The sequence below is a fragment of the Dipodomys ordii genome, unplaced genomic scaffold (assembly GCF_000151885.1).
Source record: "Dipodomys ordii isolate 6190 unplaced genomic scaffold, Dord_2.0 Scaffold19, whole genome shotgun sequence".
Lineage (NCBI taxonomy): Eukaryota > Metazoa > Chordata > Mammalia > Rodentia > Heteromyidae > Dipodomys > Dipodomys ordii.
Window position 1 is genome coordinate 16,137,949 of NW_012267235.1, and position 18,448 is coordinate 16,156,396.

The following is an 18,448-nucleotide window of genomic DNA, read 5'->3' on the forward strand; positions in this document are numbered from 1 at the left end:
CCCCAAGTGTGCCCTGTCCTCCCAGCACCTTGCCCTCTCCCCGAAGTGTGCAGGTGCAGCTGTCCTCCCAGTACCCTGCCCCCTCATGTGTGCGGCTGTCCTCGCAGCACATTCTTCAGTGGATCAAAGAATGTTTTCTTTTCAAAGGCAACATCATTCTTCCAGCTGTTTCCCCTTTGGCCAGTACCGAGTTCAAGGGGCAAGATGACAGACATTTTCTGGGAACTGCCCAAAATATGTTTTCTGACACATTTGGTTCTAAAACAATAAAAAGCATCCATTTTAAATGTCCTAAATTTTTGCCTGCCTGTTTTATAGTTACCCTGTGTTTTAAGGAAAAATATATGGTGAGAGAAGACCAAAAGAGGCAGACACAAGAAATAATAAGCAATATACTGTGCTCATTTTCTCACAAGGGATTCAAATAAAAGTATTGGAACTCTTAGAAGACTAGGAAGGCACTAATAAAGCTGGTATTTTTATTCAAGTGTAGTGTGTCATCTTGCACCTTAGATTATACATTCCCTCAAAACAGCATAAATGTGAAGACATTCATTACTATATATATATATATGTATGTATGTATATATATATATATTTTTTTTCCTTCTAATTTTTTTTTTTGGGTCCGGTAGTGGGGCCTGAACTCTGGGCCTGGGTGCTGTCCCTCAGCTCTTCAGCTCAAGGCTAGCGCTCTACCACTTGAGCCACAGCGCCACCTCCGGATTTTTTTCTTTTTGCTTATGTGGTGCTGAGGAATTGAACCCAGGGCCTCAGGCATGCAAGGCAAGCACTCTACCACTGAGCCAACTTTCCAGCCCCTCCTTCTAATTTTGAACAGTTCCAAACAAGCTTACTGCCTAACAATAGGGGAGTGGTTAAGTAAATTTGTACACTTGTCACTCATCCTTTTCCCCACTGTCCTAACAGGAACCCTTCTGCTTACTTTTTCCTCTGCATCAGGAATGAGTCCTCCCTTCCTACAAAAAAGGCAGCCCAAAAGAGGACTGGGTTGTGCAAATCATGAGTGTGAGGATCCCAGAGGCAAAGCTGTGGCTTCAGTTTCTTTTTATTTTTTTTTAGTCAGTCGTGGGGCCTGAACTCTGGGCCTGGGCACTGTCTCTCAGCTCTTCAGCTCAGGCTAGTGCTCTACCACTTGAGCCATAGCACAACTTCTGGCTTTTTCTATTTATGTGGTGCTGAGGAATCGAACCCAGGGCCCCATGCATGCAAGGCAAGCACTCCACCACTGAGCCACCTTCCAGCCCCCTGTTTGTTTCAGAGCTTAAAATGGGATTCAGGATGCTTGGGTCTTGAATGTATTACTGGACACAGGCTACCCATAGTCTGTAAAAGGGTCTTTGGACTCATATTCTTATCCTCCAATATAACTGTTTTGTTGTTTTTTAAAATCTAAACCTGATTGCCATCAGTTCTGACTATAACTTCCAAAAGCTTCTCTGGTATAAGACCAACTGTTTCCTAGGGTTCTCCATAATCCCGGTCAATCCCATAGCCTCTATTCTCCAGATAAAAGGCCATTTTCCTTCCTGTTTAATAGCCCTCCTATGTGTCCGTTTTTGTGGATAACCTCTTTTATTTATTTTTTATTTTTTTTTGGGTCCGGTTGTGGGGCCTGAACTCTGGGCCTGGGTGCTGTCCCTCAGTTCTTCAGCTGAAGGCTAGCGCTCTACCACTTGAGCCACAGCACCACTTCCGGCTTTTCTTTTTTTGCTTATGTGGTGCTGAGGAATTGAACCCAAGGCCTCATGCATGCAAAGCAAGCACTCTACCACTGGCCCACCTTCCCAGCCCCTGGATAGCCTCTTTTTGCCCTACCCTTTCCTTGGCTGTTATTCAACTTCTGGGTCTCAGATATAACTATTTCCTCAAAGAAGCCTTCGGTGACCCCCATTCTCAATGTGCTTCTATGCACTCTTTCACAGTACTTGTTTAAATATTTACAAAATTAGGTAATGATAATCTCAACATGAACATGTTCATTACTGTTAACTCTAATGAAGCATTTCTTCACTAAGCATATTCTTAAGATAACCCTCCTAACAAGAAAATGTCAATTTATAGACAGAGGCAACTGTTGAGCCAAACTTTTTTTTGTTGTTGTTGTTGGTTGTGGGACCTGAACTCTATGCGTGGGTTGCTGTCCCTGATTTCTTCAGCTCAAGGCAAGCACTCTACCACTTGAGCCACTTCTGGTTTTTTCTGATTATGTGGTGCTAAGGAATTGAATCCAGGGCCTCATGCATGCAAGGCAAGCACTCTACCACCGAGCCACATTCCCAACCCAAACCAAACTTTTAAGGACTCTATTTAATCTTCCCAAGACATATTCTGAATCAAGATATGAAATCATAGCTTGAGTTTACTTTTTTTGGTGCCAGTACTGGGGCTTGAACTCAGGGCCTGGGCACTACCTCTTAGTTTTTTTGCTCAAGGCTAGTGAGACACAATTCCACTTCTGGCTTTTGCTGATTAACTGGAGACCAAAGCCTTACAGATTTTTCTACCCAGGCTGGCTTCAAATGGTGATCCTTAGATATCAGTCTCCTGAGTAGCTAGGATTACAGTAGCTAGGATTACAGGTGTGAGCAACGGGCACCCAGCTAAACTTACTTTTTTACAGAAAGACAATGAGCAGTGCCTAGGTAAAATGGAATGAGAACTCCACTCATGCCCAGGGAAGTAGTGGTTACTAGGAGGGAATCCTGGGATGTGAAAACGATACATTAGTCAATATAGCAAGAGCAAATTAAGAGACCTGCATCTGGATCCTGGCTCAGCCTCTTTTGGCAGAGGTATTTCACTTTTGTCTCAGGTTCCTCATCAACAGAGGGTTAAAAAAAGATCTTTATAGTTATTGCTAGAATTAAATGAGATAATGGGTGTAAAGAGTACAAGGCACAATGCCTGGCATGTAGGAACACAATAAATGTCATCAGTTCTCAGAGTGTTAACTCTTAAGTGGCCCCTCTCCGGCCCACATGTAAGGGAACTACCTGCTATGGCCTAATGCTTGCTTTCCAGGAGTCAAATCTTGGCCATTCTGTAACTGTGCACATTTTGCATTAAGGCAGAAAAGCACTCCACCAAATATCTCACACTTCATTTAATTTGAAGAATATTACAGGCTGTCTTCTGATATAAGTTATTTATAACGTTACAGACCAAGCAGCAAATTCAATTTAAAAACTAAGGAGGTCTACAAGGTGTTAATTTCTGGCAACAGTCTTCTCAATCTGTTTTTACTTTTTTTTTTTTAAGTCTCCCTTGCCCTCACTTCAGTAGACGTGCACCATGCCATAGAGGAACGTCCAGAACAGGACGTAGGTGAAGAGGCCACCGATAAGGCCTCCTGTGAAGAGAGGTCTACGTGATTTAAAGTATTTGTTCCACCTCCTTCCCGCCTTGAGAATCAGGAGCAGGGAGAGCAGGATGGAGGCGAGCAGGTAGAAGATGAAGCCGTAGAGCCCGGTGAGGCCGAGGATGCCGGCGGTGGCTCCCGACAGCGCTGACACTGAGGTCCGGCAGTAATCCAGGACGGCGGCGTTGCCCCGCACTGCGGCCTCACTGATGAACGGCGGCCCTTCTCGCTTGGCCACCACCGCGGCCATCGCGCCCGCCGGAGCTCAGGCTTCGCTTCCACGAGGAGCAACGCAGAGCTGCAAAGAAAACCAAGTGACCCTGATGCCGGGACTGGGAGCGCGAAGCGCACGCCGCTCCTCCCGGGCTCCCTTCAAAGCCGCTGGGAAAGCCCAAGGCTAGGGCTGGCCGGGCCTGGCAGCACGTCTGCCTTCCTCGGCCACGTTTTCCCAGTTACCTGGAATACGGAGGCGGACAGACAGCCTGACGTTCCCTCAGATAGGCAGGGATACAGACTCCCGCGGCGACATCTTGTTCTGGGGGCTGCTGGGAAGACAAGCTGCGCGTGCGCACACCTCGGTCCTGCCCCCTGGCGTCTGCGCAGTGGGCACCTCCCAGCCGCTCCCCTTAGCACTGGGCTCGCCTTTGGATTTCCGAAGGCTGACACCGCTCCGGCCCCTGATTGGCTGGAGCCTCACGAGGGGGCGGGCTCAGTCCAGCTGCCTTTGTTAGCCCGGGCGGGCGCGGCCCTGGCTGTTCTCGGGCCGGGCTTCCCGGAGTGGCGTTCGGTTCCCGGGTTGGGGTCGAGATGTCCTACATCCCCGGCCAGCCGGTCACCGCCGTGGTGGTGAGTGCGCCCGCGCGGGCTCCTCCTCGTCTTGGCTGCCCCGTTGTGCAGGGCGGTAAACTGACGTCCTAGCAGACTGACAGAGCCTTGGGAGTGAGGCTCCTGTGTAAGAACCGGGCCCGGAGCTCGGCGCCCCGCCCGGCCGGAGCAGCTATGCAGCCTCTTCCAGCCGCGGAACCGATGGGTGGGATCCGAGGCCAGCCCCTTGGCACTGCTGTCGCCGGCGGGCTCTCTGGTGGCTGAGGCGGGCGGAGGAAGGAAAAGGACCTCGGTGGTCAGATTCCGAGGCAGCTTCCCGGTCCGGGGTCTCGGTCCCCAGCCGGCAGCCACGGGGGGCGGTGCTGAGTCTCGGCCGCTGGAATGAGGAAGCGCTTCCTGCGCCTGGGCCCCGCGGCGCCACCGCCCGGCGGGGGAGGGGTGGGGGGCGGGGGCGGGGGCGGCCCGCGCGGGGTGGCTCTAGCGGCCTCTTCCTCCCCTTCCCCTTGGACCCTGCTCCGTGGACCCACCCATGGCCAGTCCCAGAATACTCTTACGACCGTTTCCATCCTTCTCCGAACTTTTTCTGGATCCCCAGTCCTCCGGACAAAGTTCAGGTTCCATGCCTGACACTTGAAACACGGGGAGACCCTTGAGGTCAGCTCAGGTTTGCTTCGTTCTTCGGTGCTCTTTGAATTAGGCAAAGAGGAGAAGGGAGACTTAGGCAACTAGGTATGGATGCCAAAGTCACAGAAGGTGCCTTGAAGGCCAATCCCATGGCAGGGGTGTGTGAACTGAGTCCCAGAGAGAAAGCTGTTCATGCCCAGCCATAGAACCTTAGGAAGGACCTGGGTTACCTACTCAGCAGTCCAGAGGCTTTAGACAATGGGGGAGGAAAATGCCTGTCTGGCAGGCACAGGGCTAAGTGCAAGTCTCAGCCCTGTAGGGGACTGGAGGTGTGTGATGGGTGTGCCTTACCTGAGGGCTGTGGTTGTCTGGAGGGTGGGGCAAAGCAGTTACCAGTGAGGGTGAGATTAGAACACCAGCTCTGGCTGGACCAGCTGCTAAGAGTTGGACTGGAGTTTACCTTGATTGCACCAGCCTGGCTTTTCCAGATTCTTAGCTGCTGCAGGTTTGCTCCTTAGCTGGTAAAAAATGGTTTGTAAGTGAGGAGCCAGAGAGAACTTTGTTACTGTCTTTTCTTAGCAAGGCAGTGAGGGGAATCCTCTTTCCTGACCTTGGGTATGAAGGAAGGTGTATTGAAACAGGTCTGGAGTCTTGTCACTTGAATGGGCTTCAGGATGGGGCTTCTGTGCCTCCTCCCTTCGTGTCATGGCCAGTTCCAGGGTCTCCCTCAAAGCTGCAGGCCCACACAACCCTCCAATTCTAACGCCAGAAGCACGTCAGTACATTTGTGTGGGTCTGGCCTCTCTTGTGTCTTGGATAGTGGATGAGGTGGGGGTGGCTTTCTCCCCATTCCCACACTCACTTATGTGTAGTTCATCCTTGTGAATGTTACAATCGTTCTGGCTTCGCTGGACTGGCTCCATAGATTTGCCTTCTGGATAACTGTACAGTGGCTTCTGACACTCCCAACTCCACCTTCTCTGAGCATGGCAGTCAGCCAGGCTCCTCCTCGAGCAGTCCCCAAGTCTGTGGATCTTTGTTTCCAAGTAGCTCATGTCCTGTGGCTTCCACATCCCACTCATGAAACATCCATTCCTCTACTGACTATGGGAGTGGTCAGATCAAACCTGGCTGTGCCTTACCCTAATCTGACTCCTTGAACTCCACTGGGTTCAGAACCAAGATCAGGCATCACCCCCTCTCCCCCCAAGACCTGATACAAATAATCCCTCCTTTGTGAAGTCTTTTCCTGTCCTGTGTTACACTTTGAGGATAATCTGCTTTGGCTCTCAGCATCTAGTGTTTGGAAGGTGTTTGCCAAGGGCTCTGAAAGGAGACTGCATAGTTGGGGATCCTAAGTCCCAAAGCATGGTAGGAAAGCCGTAAGATACTGTCTTTTACACTGCACAAGAATTTGGCTTGAGGAGGCTCCATCTATGACCAGTCTCAGGCCAGTAGCCCATGGACTTACTCATTCAGTCTCATCTTACCTACTAGTCCTGCATCCTGTGCTGTACACTTAGGTCTCACAAACATGTACCCACAGCACCTGGGACCTGCTTCCCTTTGGCTAAGAAATCCTTTTTCTCTCTTCAGTGCTTATTTATATTCTCCACTTTTCCTGAGTACTTCCTGTTTTACCCTTTCTAGGGCTGGTTCAGCAACCTGAGCTGCCTCAGGCAAGATATGTGGCTTTTCTTAGGCTATAACCTCTCCTTCCCTGTGTGCCCTCCCTGGAAAGATGCATATCCTCTCCACAGTAGCCATAGCACCCTTGGTTCCTGGGCCTAGAGAAGCTCATTATTTGCTGACAAAACCTGGGGGAAGAGGAGGGAAAAGGTTGAATGCAGACAGCTATGCTATAGCTCCATGTGGCTAGTTTGGGTCCCAAATCTCCAGGCTCCCAGAACAGTGAACAGCTGGATACTGGCAAAGGGCCCTAGGCCTTATTACTTGGCAAAGCCTGCTGTTGCTGTGGATATAGACCAGATTCATTCTGTGCCTAGTCACCTACCTACAACTTGCTTTTTTCTTTGGCAGCAACGAGTTGAAATTCACAAGCTACGCCAAGGTGAGAACTTAATCCTTGGCTTCAGCATCGGAGGTGGGATTGACCAGGATCCCTCCCAGAATCCCTTCTCAGAAGATAAGACAGACAAGGTGAGAGGGACAGGTAGGAGGTGGTATGGCTTTCTTCCTGTGCCTACATGGAAGTAGCAGACCTCATTTGTCCTAAGGAGGTCATTCCTAAGAATGACCTTGTAGGAATAAGTGGGGGTGAATATTAGGCCTCCCAGTCTTATGAAGGCCTGCTTCAGATAGCCAGGAGGAACAGGTTAGAGCATCCTGGAAAATCTATACTTTCTCCCTGCTGTCTTGACATAAGATGTACTTGCTGAGTGGCAGGGAGAGAAGTGGTAGGGAGAGGGTGGGCAGAAGGACAGAGGGCTAGGATATACTTTGCTGGGCTCTGCCCTGTGGATTACGGGCCAGTCCTGGGACTGCAGAGCTTTACCTGGGTTGTCTCTTCCCAGGGCATTTATGTCACACGTGTATCTGAGGGAGGTCCTGCGGAAATTGCTGGGCTACAGATTGGAGACAAGATCATGCAGGTAATGGGAGTCCCAAAGAAGGAAAAAGGGCTTGTTGAAGGGTTAAAGCCCTTGGGATGGGGGAGCTAGCCCAGCCTTTCAGGGGGAGGGACTCACCAGAGCAGTTTTGGAAGCCATGCTGGTATTGATGCCCAAGGAAGCTTGTTCTATCCTGTGTGCTTGGCTCCAGTGCTGGGCACTTTCAAGGCTGAGGATAACTTGGGGTTCCGCTTGGATGGCCTGGGTTCCCCCCAAGCTGTCTGCTTTTAAGGAGTTGATGTGTTTTCTCCCTGGACCAGGTAAATGGCTGGGACATGACCATGGTGACACATGACCAGGCCCGGAAGCGGCTCACCAAGCGCTCAGAAGAAGTGGTGCGTCTGCTGGTGACAAGGCAGTCGCTGCAGAAGGCCGTGCAGCAGTCCATGTTGTCCTAGCAGCTGGCCCTGACTCATTCCTGTCTGCCTATTTGTACAGTGACCACTACCATGCTCTGCCTACTTCCTGGCTTCTGTATGCTGGGCCTCAGCTCAGAAGGGTAACAGCTGATCCCCAGGCTGAGCCAGCCTCCCTTCCCCTCTTACCCCAAGTCTGAGCCCTGGTAGCAGCAGTTTCCCTTGGACACTGAGGATTGGAAACCAGGGTCTGAAGTTGAGTGGTTGTGCATCTGCAATGACTAGATTCAGTTCTCAGCCCTGTTGCCTGCCCATAGCAGTGCCCAGGTGAACAGGAAACACCTGACAATTGCCAAAGCTAGGAAATGCCAGGTGGGGTCACTTTTTTGTTTGTTCTGGCTACAGAACTTGGCCCTGCCTTGTTACTACCACAATGTGTGCTGCATGCTTCCTGGGTACCACACTGCTCCCTACATGCCCAGCTGGGGTCTAAATTCACACAGTACCAGAGCTACTTAACCTCCTCTCCCACGGTGCTGGCCTCCGGGAAGGGGGGGGGGGGAACGTGTCTGCTTACAGGATTTAGATGAATTCCAGAGCTGACATTTTTGGGCAGCTCTCAGGATTGCCAAGTTTCTCTTCACCTGTGGGTTTAACTTTTGTATTTTTTAAATCGTAACTTTGATACAAAGTGTTTTTATCTTACCATTTGGAAAATGCCAGTTTCACTTTTGACTTTAGCTTACTAATTCACATCTGGGAGCAACTACTCTTAGCACACACAAACAAGCCTTAATTTGGTTAATGTGGAAATGGGGCAGTATGATGCTATCCCACACTTGACATCTTGTGCTCAATAAAGGATGAAATTCATGAGGGGTCTTTACTGAGCCATGAGATTAGGGAGATTTAAGGGTGGATTGGGACATTGTTTTGGTTTTTAAAGTGTCTGCTCTCTTCCTGGCCTTGAGAAAAAGCCTAAGTCTTCCCAGGATCCCCTGCATGGAATATTTGGCTGGTGTGCTACCTTTGAACTGCAGAGGAGACATGCTGTACTTGGCAAGGCTCACATCTGTTGAAACGTGGGGTGCACCTTCAGTGCAGCTGGGGTGAGGAACCTGGTATGTATTGCTTCTTGGTATCACTGAAGATTCTGAGTGCCCTCAATTTGCCTTGAATAACCTAGATTCAGCCCCTGCCCACAAAGCCTCACTGCCCCTGAGACTCAAAAACACTAAAGCACACACAACCCCAGATGTTCAAAGGGATGGGGCTGGTTAGATCCTGTTCCTACCATAAGGATACTGTCACTTCTGGCCCTGTCTAGCACTGCCAAATCAGATTTGTCAAGAAAATTTGGAAGACCTGAAATGTAGCTCAGTACAGAGTACCTGTCTAGCATGTAGGCCTTGGGTTTAAACTATAGCATCCCTCTGCTAGAACTATTTTTTAAAGTCCAGAATTTACAATCTCCCATTTTTAATAAAGTACCACATATATATTTAGGTGCTGGAGATCATACCCAGAGCCTCCATGTAGCTAAGTAAACACTACCACTAAGCCATATCCTCAGCCTTTCCCAGCTTCTTGGGATCCTCTTGCCTTAGTCTCCCACATAGTTGGGATAATAGGTATGTGACACATACCCAGCCCAACAATATTTTATAAAAGCCACTGGACTGGGCACCAGTGTTTCATGCTTATAATTCTAGCTACTCAGAAGGCTGTGCCAAGCCTGGGCAGCAAAGTCCATATGACTCTTCAAGACAGAGTAGAGCTGTGGTAGAGTGTCAGCCTGGAGTGCACAGCACCCAGATACATATGTACACACCAACCAACCACTAGGTGGCTCCAATAAAATAGGGCTGTGGGCTTGGTCTGACTGTAATCTGCGCTGGGGAAAAGGATCTGCAATTCCTTAAGTTACAACTGGATAGAGGAAAAGCCCTTCTTCCTGCCTCTGCTTTTAGTGGTGTCATGCCCATCTCTTTCAATCCCTGCTCACAGCCACAGCTTTTGACATGCTAGTGGCACAGTGATACTGGTAGACTGTACCTGTAAGACCTACCTGGGTCTGAGAGGGCAGGGACCTTCCCTGATGAATTTGGGGGTCAGAATGCAGCTACCTCTGGTCAGTGAACTCCACAGCCCTACCTGTTCCTTTACGCGAAGTGAGCAAGGCTGGTTCACTAAGCCCAATGGGCTTGGTTCTGCAGGCTGACGAAGCTTCCATATCTAGCATACTCAGTGTGCACAAAGGAAATAAGCCAAGCTTTAATTAAGGATTCGGGCTCCACCCAAATAGGACACAAAAAGCAGTTAAGGAAAAAAAAGGCACAAGTACTTGTAAAAAAAAAAAAAGATTGGCAAACTCAGGTCACACAAGGCACATTCCAGTTCCTTCCACCCCAGGGAGGGCACTAGCTGGAGAGGATAAGGAAGGAAGTGTGAGATTGGGGTTGGACCCATACCAATTGTGTGAGGTGGGTTCAGTTTCTCCATGACCAAAACACTGAAGTCTCAGGTGTCTGGGGGAAATCAAGGGAAGGGGGCCCGGCCCTCCCCTCCAAGGGAGCTGCTGTCACTACTTGGCAGGTGGGCAGGCCTCTAAGGCACAGGCTGGTGCTAAGTTAGGAGTAGTAGGGTGCTCAAACAGGGCCCCAATTCACTAGGAAAGTGAAGGCAGGGAAGAGCAAGCCATTTCTAAAACATCCCTTCTCAAACTCGGAGTTAGTGTGACAACAGACTGGTGTCTAGACAATGGCACTGGGCAGATTGCAGTTCAGAGCTTATCTGGCAGGTACCTCCGTGCTCAGGCCCTGCTCTGGGCCACCTGTTACTGCAGCTGTGGAAGCTGAGTTATGCAGGATGAGTTTCAGGAGTGTGGCCTTCCGAGAAAGGACCCTAAGGCCTAGTCCCACAGTCCTCACCCCTCCACCACCAGCATCGGCACCTTCGAGTCCATTGGCTAAAGCACCTGGCTGCTTGGTTCCTGGGACCACAACGGTGGCAGCAAAGTGCCCTTGGCTCTCCCAGCGGCATGGTCAGCCTTTCAAGCTGCTCCCAGAAACACTTGTTTGGGGCAAGGCCTTCGGCTGCAAGCTTAGTGTCCCATTCGGCCTCGTATGGCTGTCAGGATCTGTGAATGCTGCCTGAGGCCTTAAAGAAAAGAGAGGTGGTGCATCAAGATGCAGGAGGGCCAGACCCCTAGTCTGGCTCAGCTGGGACCTCTGAGGAGGCAGAGAGGGACCACCTGAGGTCTGCTTTTCAGTCTCAGAGCAGAGTCAGGTGTCCATCCCAGAAAGGGGGTGGGGGGGTCCTTTGAGGCCCAGGAGGGGCCTGGGTGAAGGCAAGGTGGTTGTGTTTAAGGCATTTGGCCTGAGGAAGAAAGTGCTTCTCCGGCATGCTGGGCCATGCCACACAGGGCCTGCACGCCAGCTGCTTCTCTGGCCTTCAGTGGGTACAGCCTTCCCCAACCAGGACCCTGGCCCTGGCTGTTTACACTGGTGGTTCTCTGAGTGCTAGTTCAGCTGGTCGTACCCCGATTTCTTTTTGTACAGAAGAAAGTGCTGGATGAAGAAGATAACATCAAAGAATATGGAGAAGATGCCAAGTCCAAATTTAGTTGGGTCTCCAAAGATCAGCGTCCACTGGTCTGTTAACAGCCGGGAGGGAAGAAACTAGTTTTAGCTGATAGTGCCCAAGGTAGCTGCAGCAACAGCAGAGGAGCCCAGTCAGCTTGGAGACCCCAACCCCATCCCATACCTCCACCCACTGGGTAGGGGCAGCTCTCAGACTGACTTACTGTTGTTGTAGGACTGCAGGAACATCTGGAGGAGGCTGAAGCTGCCTCCAATGAAGTCCAGGAACACACTGCCAATGCTCCAGCCCTCGGTGCTTTTGTAGTGAAAGTTCATGTAGGCCTAGGCAGGAGGAGGGATAGACACAAGGAGGGCTGTGAGGGGTCTGGGCCACTGCCTTACGTGTCTTGTGACTGCTACTCTAAACAAGAGCAGCTTTGAAGGCTCCCACTCAGGACTAGCACCAAAGAACACAGTGACCTTTGGGCTCTGACAAGCCTCCGTCCAGGGAACAATCTGGGTGTCTCATGGTCTAATCATCCAGGCCAAGGAAGACCTCCCTTCTACCTCTGTCCCTTCCAACTCCAATGGAGGGAGGGTTAGTGCCCTCTTTCTGGCTTCTTTCCCAGTCCCAGACAATTGCAAATGTCTCCCTTTTTGCGGTTCTGCCTTCCAGGTTCCTGGTCCCAAGCCTTCCCACATGCAGGGCCTGACACTACAGAAATCCTCACATCAGTTGGCCATCGGGCTTGAACTCTGAGCCTGGGTGGTGTTCCTGAGCTCTTCAGCTCAAGACAAGCACTCTACCTACCACTTGAGCCACAGCGCTATTTCTGGCTTTTTCTGGGTAGTTTACTGGAGGTAAGAGCCTCATGGACTTTCCTGCCTGGGCAGGCTTCAAACCACAATTCTTAGAGCTTAGCCTTCCAACATTCTTAATACTTAATTCTTAATACAGGTCTCCTGTATGTAGCCCAGCCTGGGGCACCCTTTATCATCCACTGAACTCTACTTTCCCTTAGGTTTAGCTGTGCTCCCAGCCAATGCTCTCCTTCCTGAACTTGTGAACATAAGGAACCTTCTCATAAGGAAGAAAAATTTTGTGGAAATTGTAGTGGCAGCTACATCATACAAGCTTCTTAGCCTGAGTCATTGTGGGCATGGAGACAGACTTGTGTGACTCAGTTGCAGGGCAAGAGCAGGCAGCAGCTCTCAGTGGTTTACTCTAGTGCCAGTCTAGTCTCAGTGGCATCCACTGCAGCTTTCCACTCTCCTTTCTCTGGTGAGCAGCAAGCTGTCCTATGGAAGCAGGGCCCAGGCTAGGTACCTCTCATCTCTCATGCCACCTACCAGCCACATAACAATGCAGGAAGGCCCTGGAGTACCTGTGGAATATACTTGATCAGCGTGATGGCAAGCTTGATGTAGGAGAAACAGAAGAGAAACTGCAGCCATGTGGTCACTCCAACTGCAGCCACAACCATGGTGATGAAGGCAAAGAGCCATGAGAGCACCAGGAAGCCAATGGCAGGCCATGACACACGCTGGCTGCCTCGCTGAGGATGAGATGGAGGAGGTGCTGTAGGTGGGGCACAGAAGTTGCTGCAAGGTCTAACGGGGGGATGGTGTAAGAGAGCTGGAGGCAGAAGTGTGGCCTTGACATAGCCTGAGGGAGGGGCCCTCGGCAGATCCAGAGATCTTACTCTGTCTAGATCATGGGATGAGTCAACACCTGGGCTTGGATAAGGTATAAGGTCCCCAGCACAGACTCCATTAAAAAAATACTATCAAGGTCTCCTGATCTATCCACTGTGGATTTTCTTGCTTTCACCTACTTTTGTGTTCTTACTTTGCATGGCTGAGTGTCATTCTGAGTGAGTTGAATGAGGTTAGGGTTATCGATTCGAATCTGGAGGCCTGGCACCTTGTTCCAGCCTGGGAACTGACTTGTTCCGTGGCTTGCATGAAGTCTAGAAGTCTCTGAATCCTGTATGTCAGCCTTTCTCTGACATGGTTCCAAAGTAGGCTATCTTTACTACAGTGTCATAGCAAAGATAAGACAACCTAGGAGGTCCAAGAACCTTCTTGGAAGCCATGCAACCCCACTCCTCACACAGGGTAAAAGGGATGAGGTGCACCATGGGAGAGCGAAAGCAAATCTGGCACTTCAAGAGTCCTCTGAAACACTGGGGTCTCCTAAGGATGCCTTCCCTGCTGAGATCCCACAGTCCTCCAGTAACAAGGCTGAGTCCTGGTTGCTCCTGGCCTTTTGGAAAACAGCTCCCCCATAGGTACTCAGAACCCTGGCTACAGTTACTGCTCATAGTTCCTCTCACCTGCTCCTCAGCCTCATGATTCTGTTCCCCAAGAAAAACGTCCTCCCTTTCCCTTTAGCATGGGTTCTTCACTAACCCTTGGATTACTAGAAGCATTTCCTTTGCCATCCTCTCTCCCTGGCTGGGCTCAGGCCTCCACTAACTGTCTGTGTTTCCAATCCACTCCATACCACACTCTCTATACTGCCTCTCTTTATGTCCCTCACCCCAGACATGCAGTGTTCCATATGGTTAGTACAGGGTCTGGCCCATTCTCTAGGCCCAGGAAGGAGATGCTGATGAATGAATGGGTGGATGGATGAATGCTTCCTTTCTGAGTATTCCCCATCTTCCACTGAAAGACAGGTAGCAGTGGCATGTGGGTAGGATGGGAAGGATATTGGCTCATGCAGGTGAATGAAGGCAGGCCTGATCTCTTACCTCATATAGGCAGCATTGCAGGATGACAATCAGAGTGAGAGTGACTGCATGCAGGCTGAAGAAGACATCATTAATGTCCACAGGGTTCACGCCATTGGGGTGTTTCTGGAGAAACTGCTCCTGTTAGGGGGAAGGAAGATGGGAGGTGACGGCAGCTTGGCTACCAAGTGGCTCTGGTGGACTGTGGGGCCTGGGCAGTACTGTACCTGGATATAGGGCACCCACAGGAGGCCAATGTTGAACACGCTGTAGGCCACAAAGCCCGTCAGGTTCAGGGCCAAGAAGTCAAAGCTCAGGCCAATGACACTGTGGGCAGGGGACAGAGGAATGAAATAGGGCAAAGATGAGGCTAGGGACCACTGGGAAGGGAGGAGACAGAGCTCCTGGCACATAGGGAAGAGCACTGTCCTTAGGTCTTACTGCACAACTGGTATCAGCCAACCACACCCCTCCCCCCTTTTTACTTTTTGCTAGTCCTGGGGCTTGAACTCGGGGTCTGGGTACAGTTCCTGAGCCTCTCTATGCTCAAGGCTAGCGCTCTACCACTTGAGCCACAGCACCACTTCCGGCTTTTTTCTTTTTGCTTATGTGGTGCTGAGGAATCGAACCCAGGGCCTCATACATGCAAGGCAAGCACTCTACCACTGAGCCACTTTCTCAGCCCCAATTCCTGAGCTTTTTGCTCAAGGCTAGTGCTCTATCACTTGAGCTGCAGCTTGACTTTTGGCTTTTTGGTAGTTATTTGGAGGTAAGAGTCTCAAGGATTTTTTTTTGCCTGGGCTGGCTTGAAACCATGATCCTCAGATTGCAGACTCTTTTTTTTTTTTGCTGGTTGTGGAGCTTGAACTCTGGGCCTGGGCACTGTTCTGAGCTCTTCAGCTCAAGGCTAGCACTCTACCATTGAGCCATAGCACCCAATTCCAGCTTTTTCTGTGTATGTGGTGCTGAGGAATCGAACCCAGGGCCTCATGCATGCAAGGCAAGCACTCTACCACTGAACCACCTTCCCAGCCTCGCAGACTCTTAAGTAGCTAGAATTACAGGTGTAAGACACCATTTCCCTGCCAACCATGCCTTTTTTTTTTTTGCCAGTCCTGGGGCTTGAACTCAGGGCTGGGCACTGTTCCTGAGCCTCTCTATGCTCAAGGCTAGCACTCTACCACTTGAGCCACAGTACCACTTCTAACCTTTTCTATGTATGTATACTGAGGAATTGAACCCAGAGCTTCATGAACGCTAGGCAAGCAGTCTACCACAAGCCACATTCCCAGCCTCCAACCATACCTCTTAAGACCCAGTTTGTTCTTTCTCTCTCCCTCCAAATATTGCTCCTAGAGGCTTCTTTCAGGAAGGCAGCATCTACCGCACAAAGTACCCTAAAAGGCCAGAGTGTCTATGAAGCACCTATACTCTGTCTATAAAATCACAGTGAGTGGCTCAGTGTCCAGGGCTGAGGGCTGTATGACAGAATACCCAAGTCTTACAGGGCTAAAACTGGGGTTCACCCAGTCCATTCTTTGCTTAGTGAAGAAGAGTCATGTCACTGCTTCCACAGAATGGGGTTGAACTGGGTGAGGCCCAGCACTGAAGTCCTATCTCGATTCCTGTAGAGATTTCTTATAGGGACAGCTTTTGCAAAAGGGCAGGAAAGATGCCCATCATACCACCCCACTTGAGCCTGCTGCAGGTCTGGCTCAGCAGGTTACCTTTTCCGTCTCCAGTTCTTGATCACCTGAGGGTAGAAGGAGATGGACCAGGCCACAAAGTAGATCCAGCCAATCATCTGGTTTATGATGCTAATAGCACTGCTGTGGATCACTAAGAAGAGTATTCTTGGGCTAGAATGGAGTTGGGAATGGGATAAGCTGAGGCTAGTTTTCTGAAGGAAACCCCAGTGTATCTGTGCTCAGCACAGCCTCCCTTCCCATCATGTGTGGTCCACACACGCAGGGGCACAGGCCAGCCTACCTGGTCTGGTTGGAATGATTTCCATGCAGATGAACTGTCACTTGTCCAACATTTTGAGATGTCACTTGGAAAGAAGAATAAGTCACTCCGGGAGGCACTACAACCTGTTAAGAAGACTCAATTTGATCTGAGGCCATATGTAATTATTGACCATCTATCAAAACAAGTGCCTTGCTCCAGGCTGAGAACATAGCACACATGGTCCCTGCCTTCCAAGAGCTTCCTAACCAAAGGCAGTATTGGGCTAGCCAACCAACTGGACCCCTGCTCCCCAGCTCTTCTCTCTTTGGCTTTCCATTCAGTATTGCAGTCTCGTACTCAGGCCCTCCCCTAGCTAATGGACATTGGGCAGGAGTGTGGGATGGCCCTCTTTCTCTTACTAGCTATTTGATCTCTGTTCATCTGTAAACTTTAGGGAACAACAAAACATCAAGCATTGACTTCAACAGGGTCACTAACAATGATACAACTTCCGTCAAGCTTACAGAACAGACCTGGCACATGTCACAAATGTACTATATCTGTATCATTGCTACTTTCATCATTATTGGGTTCCTCCATTCCCATGAAGGATATCTACCATGCACTGCCTGGCTACAACATGGAAAAACAGAAAGGTGAACAAATATGTGGTAAGGACAATGTTCTCATCCTTATTTTCATCAAATATTTATCTAGTCTTGCTCTAGGAAAACAGGTTTTGAAGCCCGCCTATGGCGTCACATTCTGAAATCATTCCTTCTGATACAAATCCATGTAGAGCAACAAAGATGGTATCTTTATTGAACCAAACTGTCTCCTGCCCTCAATGGCTATTGGTCCCTGGATAATACTCTGGGTGCCACTCTCAACCTATCAGATCACTTGTGTCTATGAGGATATAGCTCATAGATAGCAGTGGTTTCTTTTTTTCTTTTGAAGCAGGCTCTCATTATGCAGCTCAGGCTAACCTGGAGTTCACTATGTAGCCCAGGGTGGCCTCAAATTCCAGACCTCCTGCTTTTACCTACTGATTGCTAAGATTACAAGCTGTACCATCATGCCAGGCTAACAGTGGCTTCTCAATGAGAATCCTTCAGGCATTTAGTTTTTGGTCTTAAGCCCCAGAAAATGGGGGGCTTTGGCAATGGAAATGAAGTCCAACTTGTGGTCTGTGTCTTGCAAGCCACTTTTTTTTTTTAATATTTGAGTTTGAATTCAGAGCATTTCATTTGCTAGGCAAGCAGTCTATAAGCCATACCTCCAACTCTTTGCGCCTCCCCCCTGCCGTGTGTGTGTGTGTGTGTGTGTGTGTGTGTGCGCGCGCGCGTGTGTGTGTTAGTACTAGGTATTAGAATTTGAACTCAGGGCCCCAATGCTTGCTAAGCAGGTGCTCTATTGCTTGAACCATTCTACTACTCCCTTTTTGCATTGGTTATTTTCAAATAGGGTCTTGCTCCATGCTTGGGGAGTCTGGGCTGTGACCCTCCCATCTTTGCTTCCCTGTAGCTTGGGATGATAGGTATATGCTATCACACCTACACACTGGTTAAGGTGGTCTCAAGAACTTTTCTGCCCAGGCAGGCCTCGAACAGAAATCCCTAAATTTCCACCTCTCAGGTATCTAGAACTACAGACTTGAGCCACCATGCTTGGCTAGTAATTTTTTGGATATTGGTTAGCTTTGGACCATGAACTGCCCATGGATTACAGGCATGCCACCACGACTGACCTGGAAGTTACATTTTGGTGATATGCTATCATTTTTGGCTCTTTTCTTTTCTTATCACCTCATTTTCCCCCCTCTTACACAGAGTTTGTTTGCAATATTGTATATGGCCACTAAATCCCTAAACAGAGTTTGCTTGCAATTTTGTATATGGCCACTAAATCCCTTTGGAGCAAGGCAGGAACAAATGGACCAACCAGATATTGACCAGAACAAGGTACAATGAAATGATAATGATCACTGCCTTTACTGAGTGCTCCCTACCTGCCAGGTACAACCTCAGACACTTTAGATTTGCCTCTACTGCTTTTAATTCTCACAGGGCAGCCAAGGAGACATTACCTAGACAAATGAGGAAATATTGTGTTGGGCTGAAGTATATTACCAGGGCTTACAGGCAAGGCCAGGCTCATGAACCACTTGACTCTCTGATTCACAAATAAAGTAAGGGGGCTGGGAAGGTGGCTCAGTGGTAGAGCGCTTGCCTTGCATGCATGAGGCTCGGGGTTCGATCCCTCAGCACCACATAAGCAAAAAGAAAAAGCCGGAAGTGGCACTGTGGCTCAAGTGGTAGAGCGCTAGCCTTGAGCTGAAGAGCTGAGGGACAGTGCCCAGGCC

General features: G+C 49.7%; 3 protein-coding genes across 6 annotated transcripts in view; 1 reads left to right on the top strand and 2 right to left on the bottom strand.

Annotated features, from left to right (window-relative positions):
• Positions 1-3,112: 3,112 nt before the first annotated feature.
• On the bottom strand, positions 3,113-3,941 carry Emc6 (ER membrane protein complex subunit 6). The gene is made up of 2 exons (XM_013013349.1): positions 3,839-3,941; positions 3,113-3,680 (listed from the first exon to the last, which is right to left on the bottom strand). The coding sequence occupies exon 2, from the start codon at positions 3,630-3,632 to the stop codon at positions 3,300-3,302; it is 333 nt and encodes a 110-aa protein (XP_012868803.1). The 5' UTR covers positions 3,633-3,680; positions 3,839-3,941; the 3' UTR covers positions 3,113-3,299.
• Positions 3,942-4,104: 163 nt separating this feature from the next.
• Tax1bp3 (Tax1 (human T-cell leukemia virus type I) binding protein 3) lies at positions 4,105-8,368 on the top strand. Its single transcript, XM_013013348.1, has 4 exons — positions 4,105-4,228; positions 6,872-6,991; positions 7,366-7,443; positions 7,722-8,368. Exons 1-4 carry the CDS (start codon positions 4,190-4,192, stop codon positions 7,857-7,859), a joined length of 375 nt encoding a protein of 124 aa, XP_012868802.1. The 5' UTR covers positions 4,105-4,189; the 3' UTR covers positions 7,860-8,368.
• A 1,693-nt stretch (positions 8,369-10,061) lies between these two features.
• The window catches only part of Ctns (cystinosin, lysosomal cystine transporter), a 20,263-nt gene continuing 11,876 nt past the window's right edge, over positions 10,062-18,448 (bottom strand). For 2 of the 4 annotated variants that reach the window (XM_013013344.1, XM_013013345.1), the window contains exons 5-12: positions 16,123-16,226; positions 15,861-15,992; positions 14,361-14,460; positions 14,155-14,274; positions 12,784-12,954; positions 11,623-11,740; positions 11,358-11,472; positions 10,062-10,976 (exon numbers count right to left, since the gene is read on the bottom strand). In XM_013013344.1, coding sequence (XP_012868798.1) covers positions 10,862-10,976; positions 11,358-11,472; positions 11,623-11,740; positions 12,784-12,954; positions 14,155-14,274; positions 14,361-14,460; positions 15,861-15,992; positions 16,123-16,226 — 975 coding nt within the window. In that variant the 3' untranslated portion in view covers positions 10,062-10,861. Of the gene's footprint in view, positions 11,473-11,622; positions 11,741-12,783; positions 12,955-14,154; positions 14,275-14,360; positions 14,461-15,860; positions 15,993-16,122; positions 16,227-18,448 lie in introns of all 4 variants that reach the window. The other 2 variants (XM_013013347.1, XM_013013346.1) reach the window with 2 other exon arrangements.

What these genes read in the sequence shown, in the direction of transcription:
- Emc6 (XM_013013349.1), bottom strand. Translation starts at nt 3,632, where the DNA reads ATGGCCGCGGTGGTGGCCAAGCGAGAAGGGCCGCCGTTCATCAGTGAG.
- Tax1bp3 (XM_013013348.1), top strand. Translation starts at nt 4,190, where the DNA reads ATGTCCTACATCCCCGGCCAGCCGGTCACCGCCGTGGTG. An exon ending in CAGAAGATAAGACAGACAAG is followed by an intron (nt 6,992 to 7,365) that starts GTGAGAGGGACA and finishes GTCTCTTCCCAG; the next exon opens with GGCATTTATGTCACACGTGT. An exon ending in TTGGAGACAAGATCATGCAG is followed by an intron (nt 7,444 to 7,721) that starts GTAATGGGAGTC and finishes TCCCTGGACCAG; the next exon opens with GTAAATGGCTGGGACATGAC.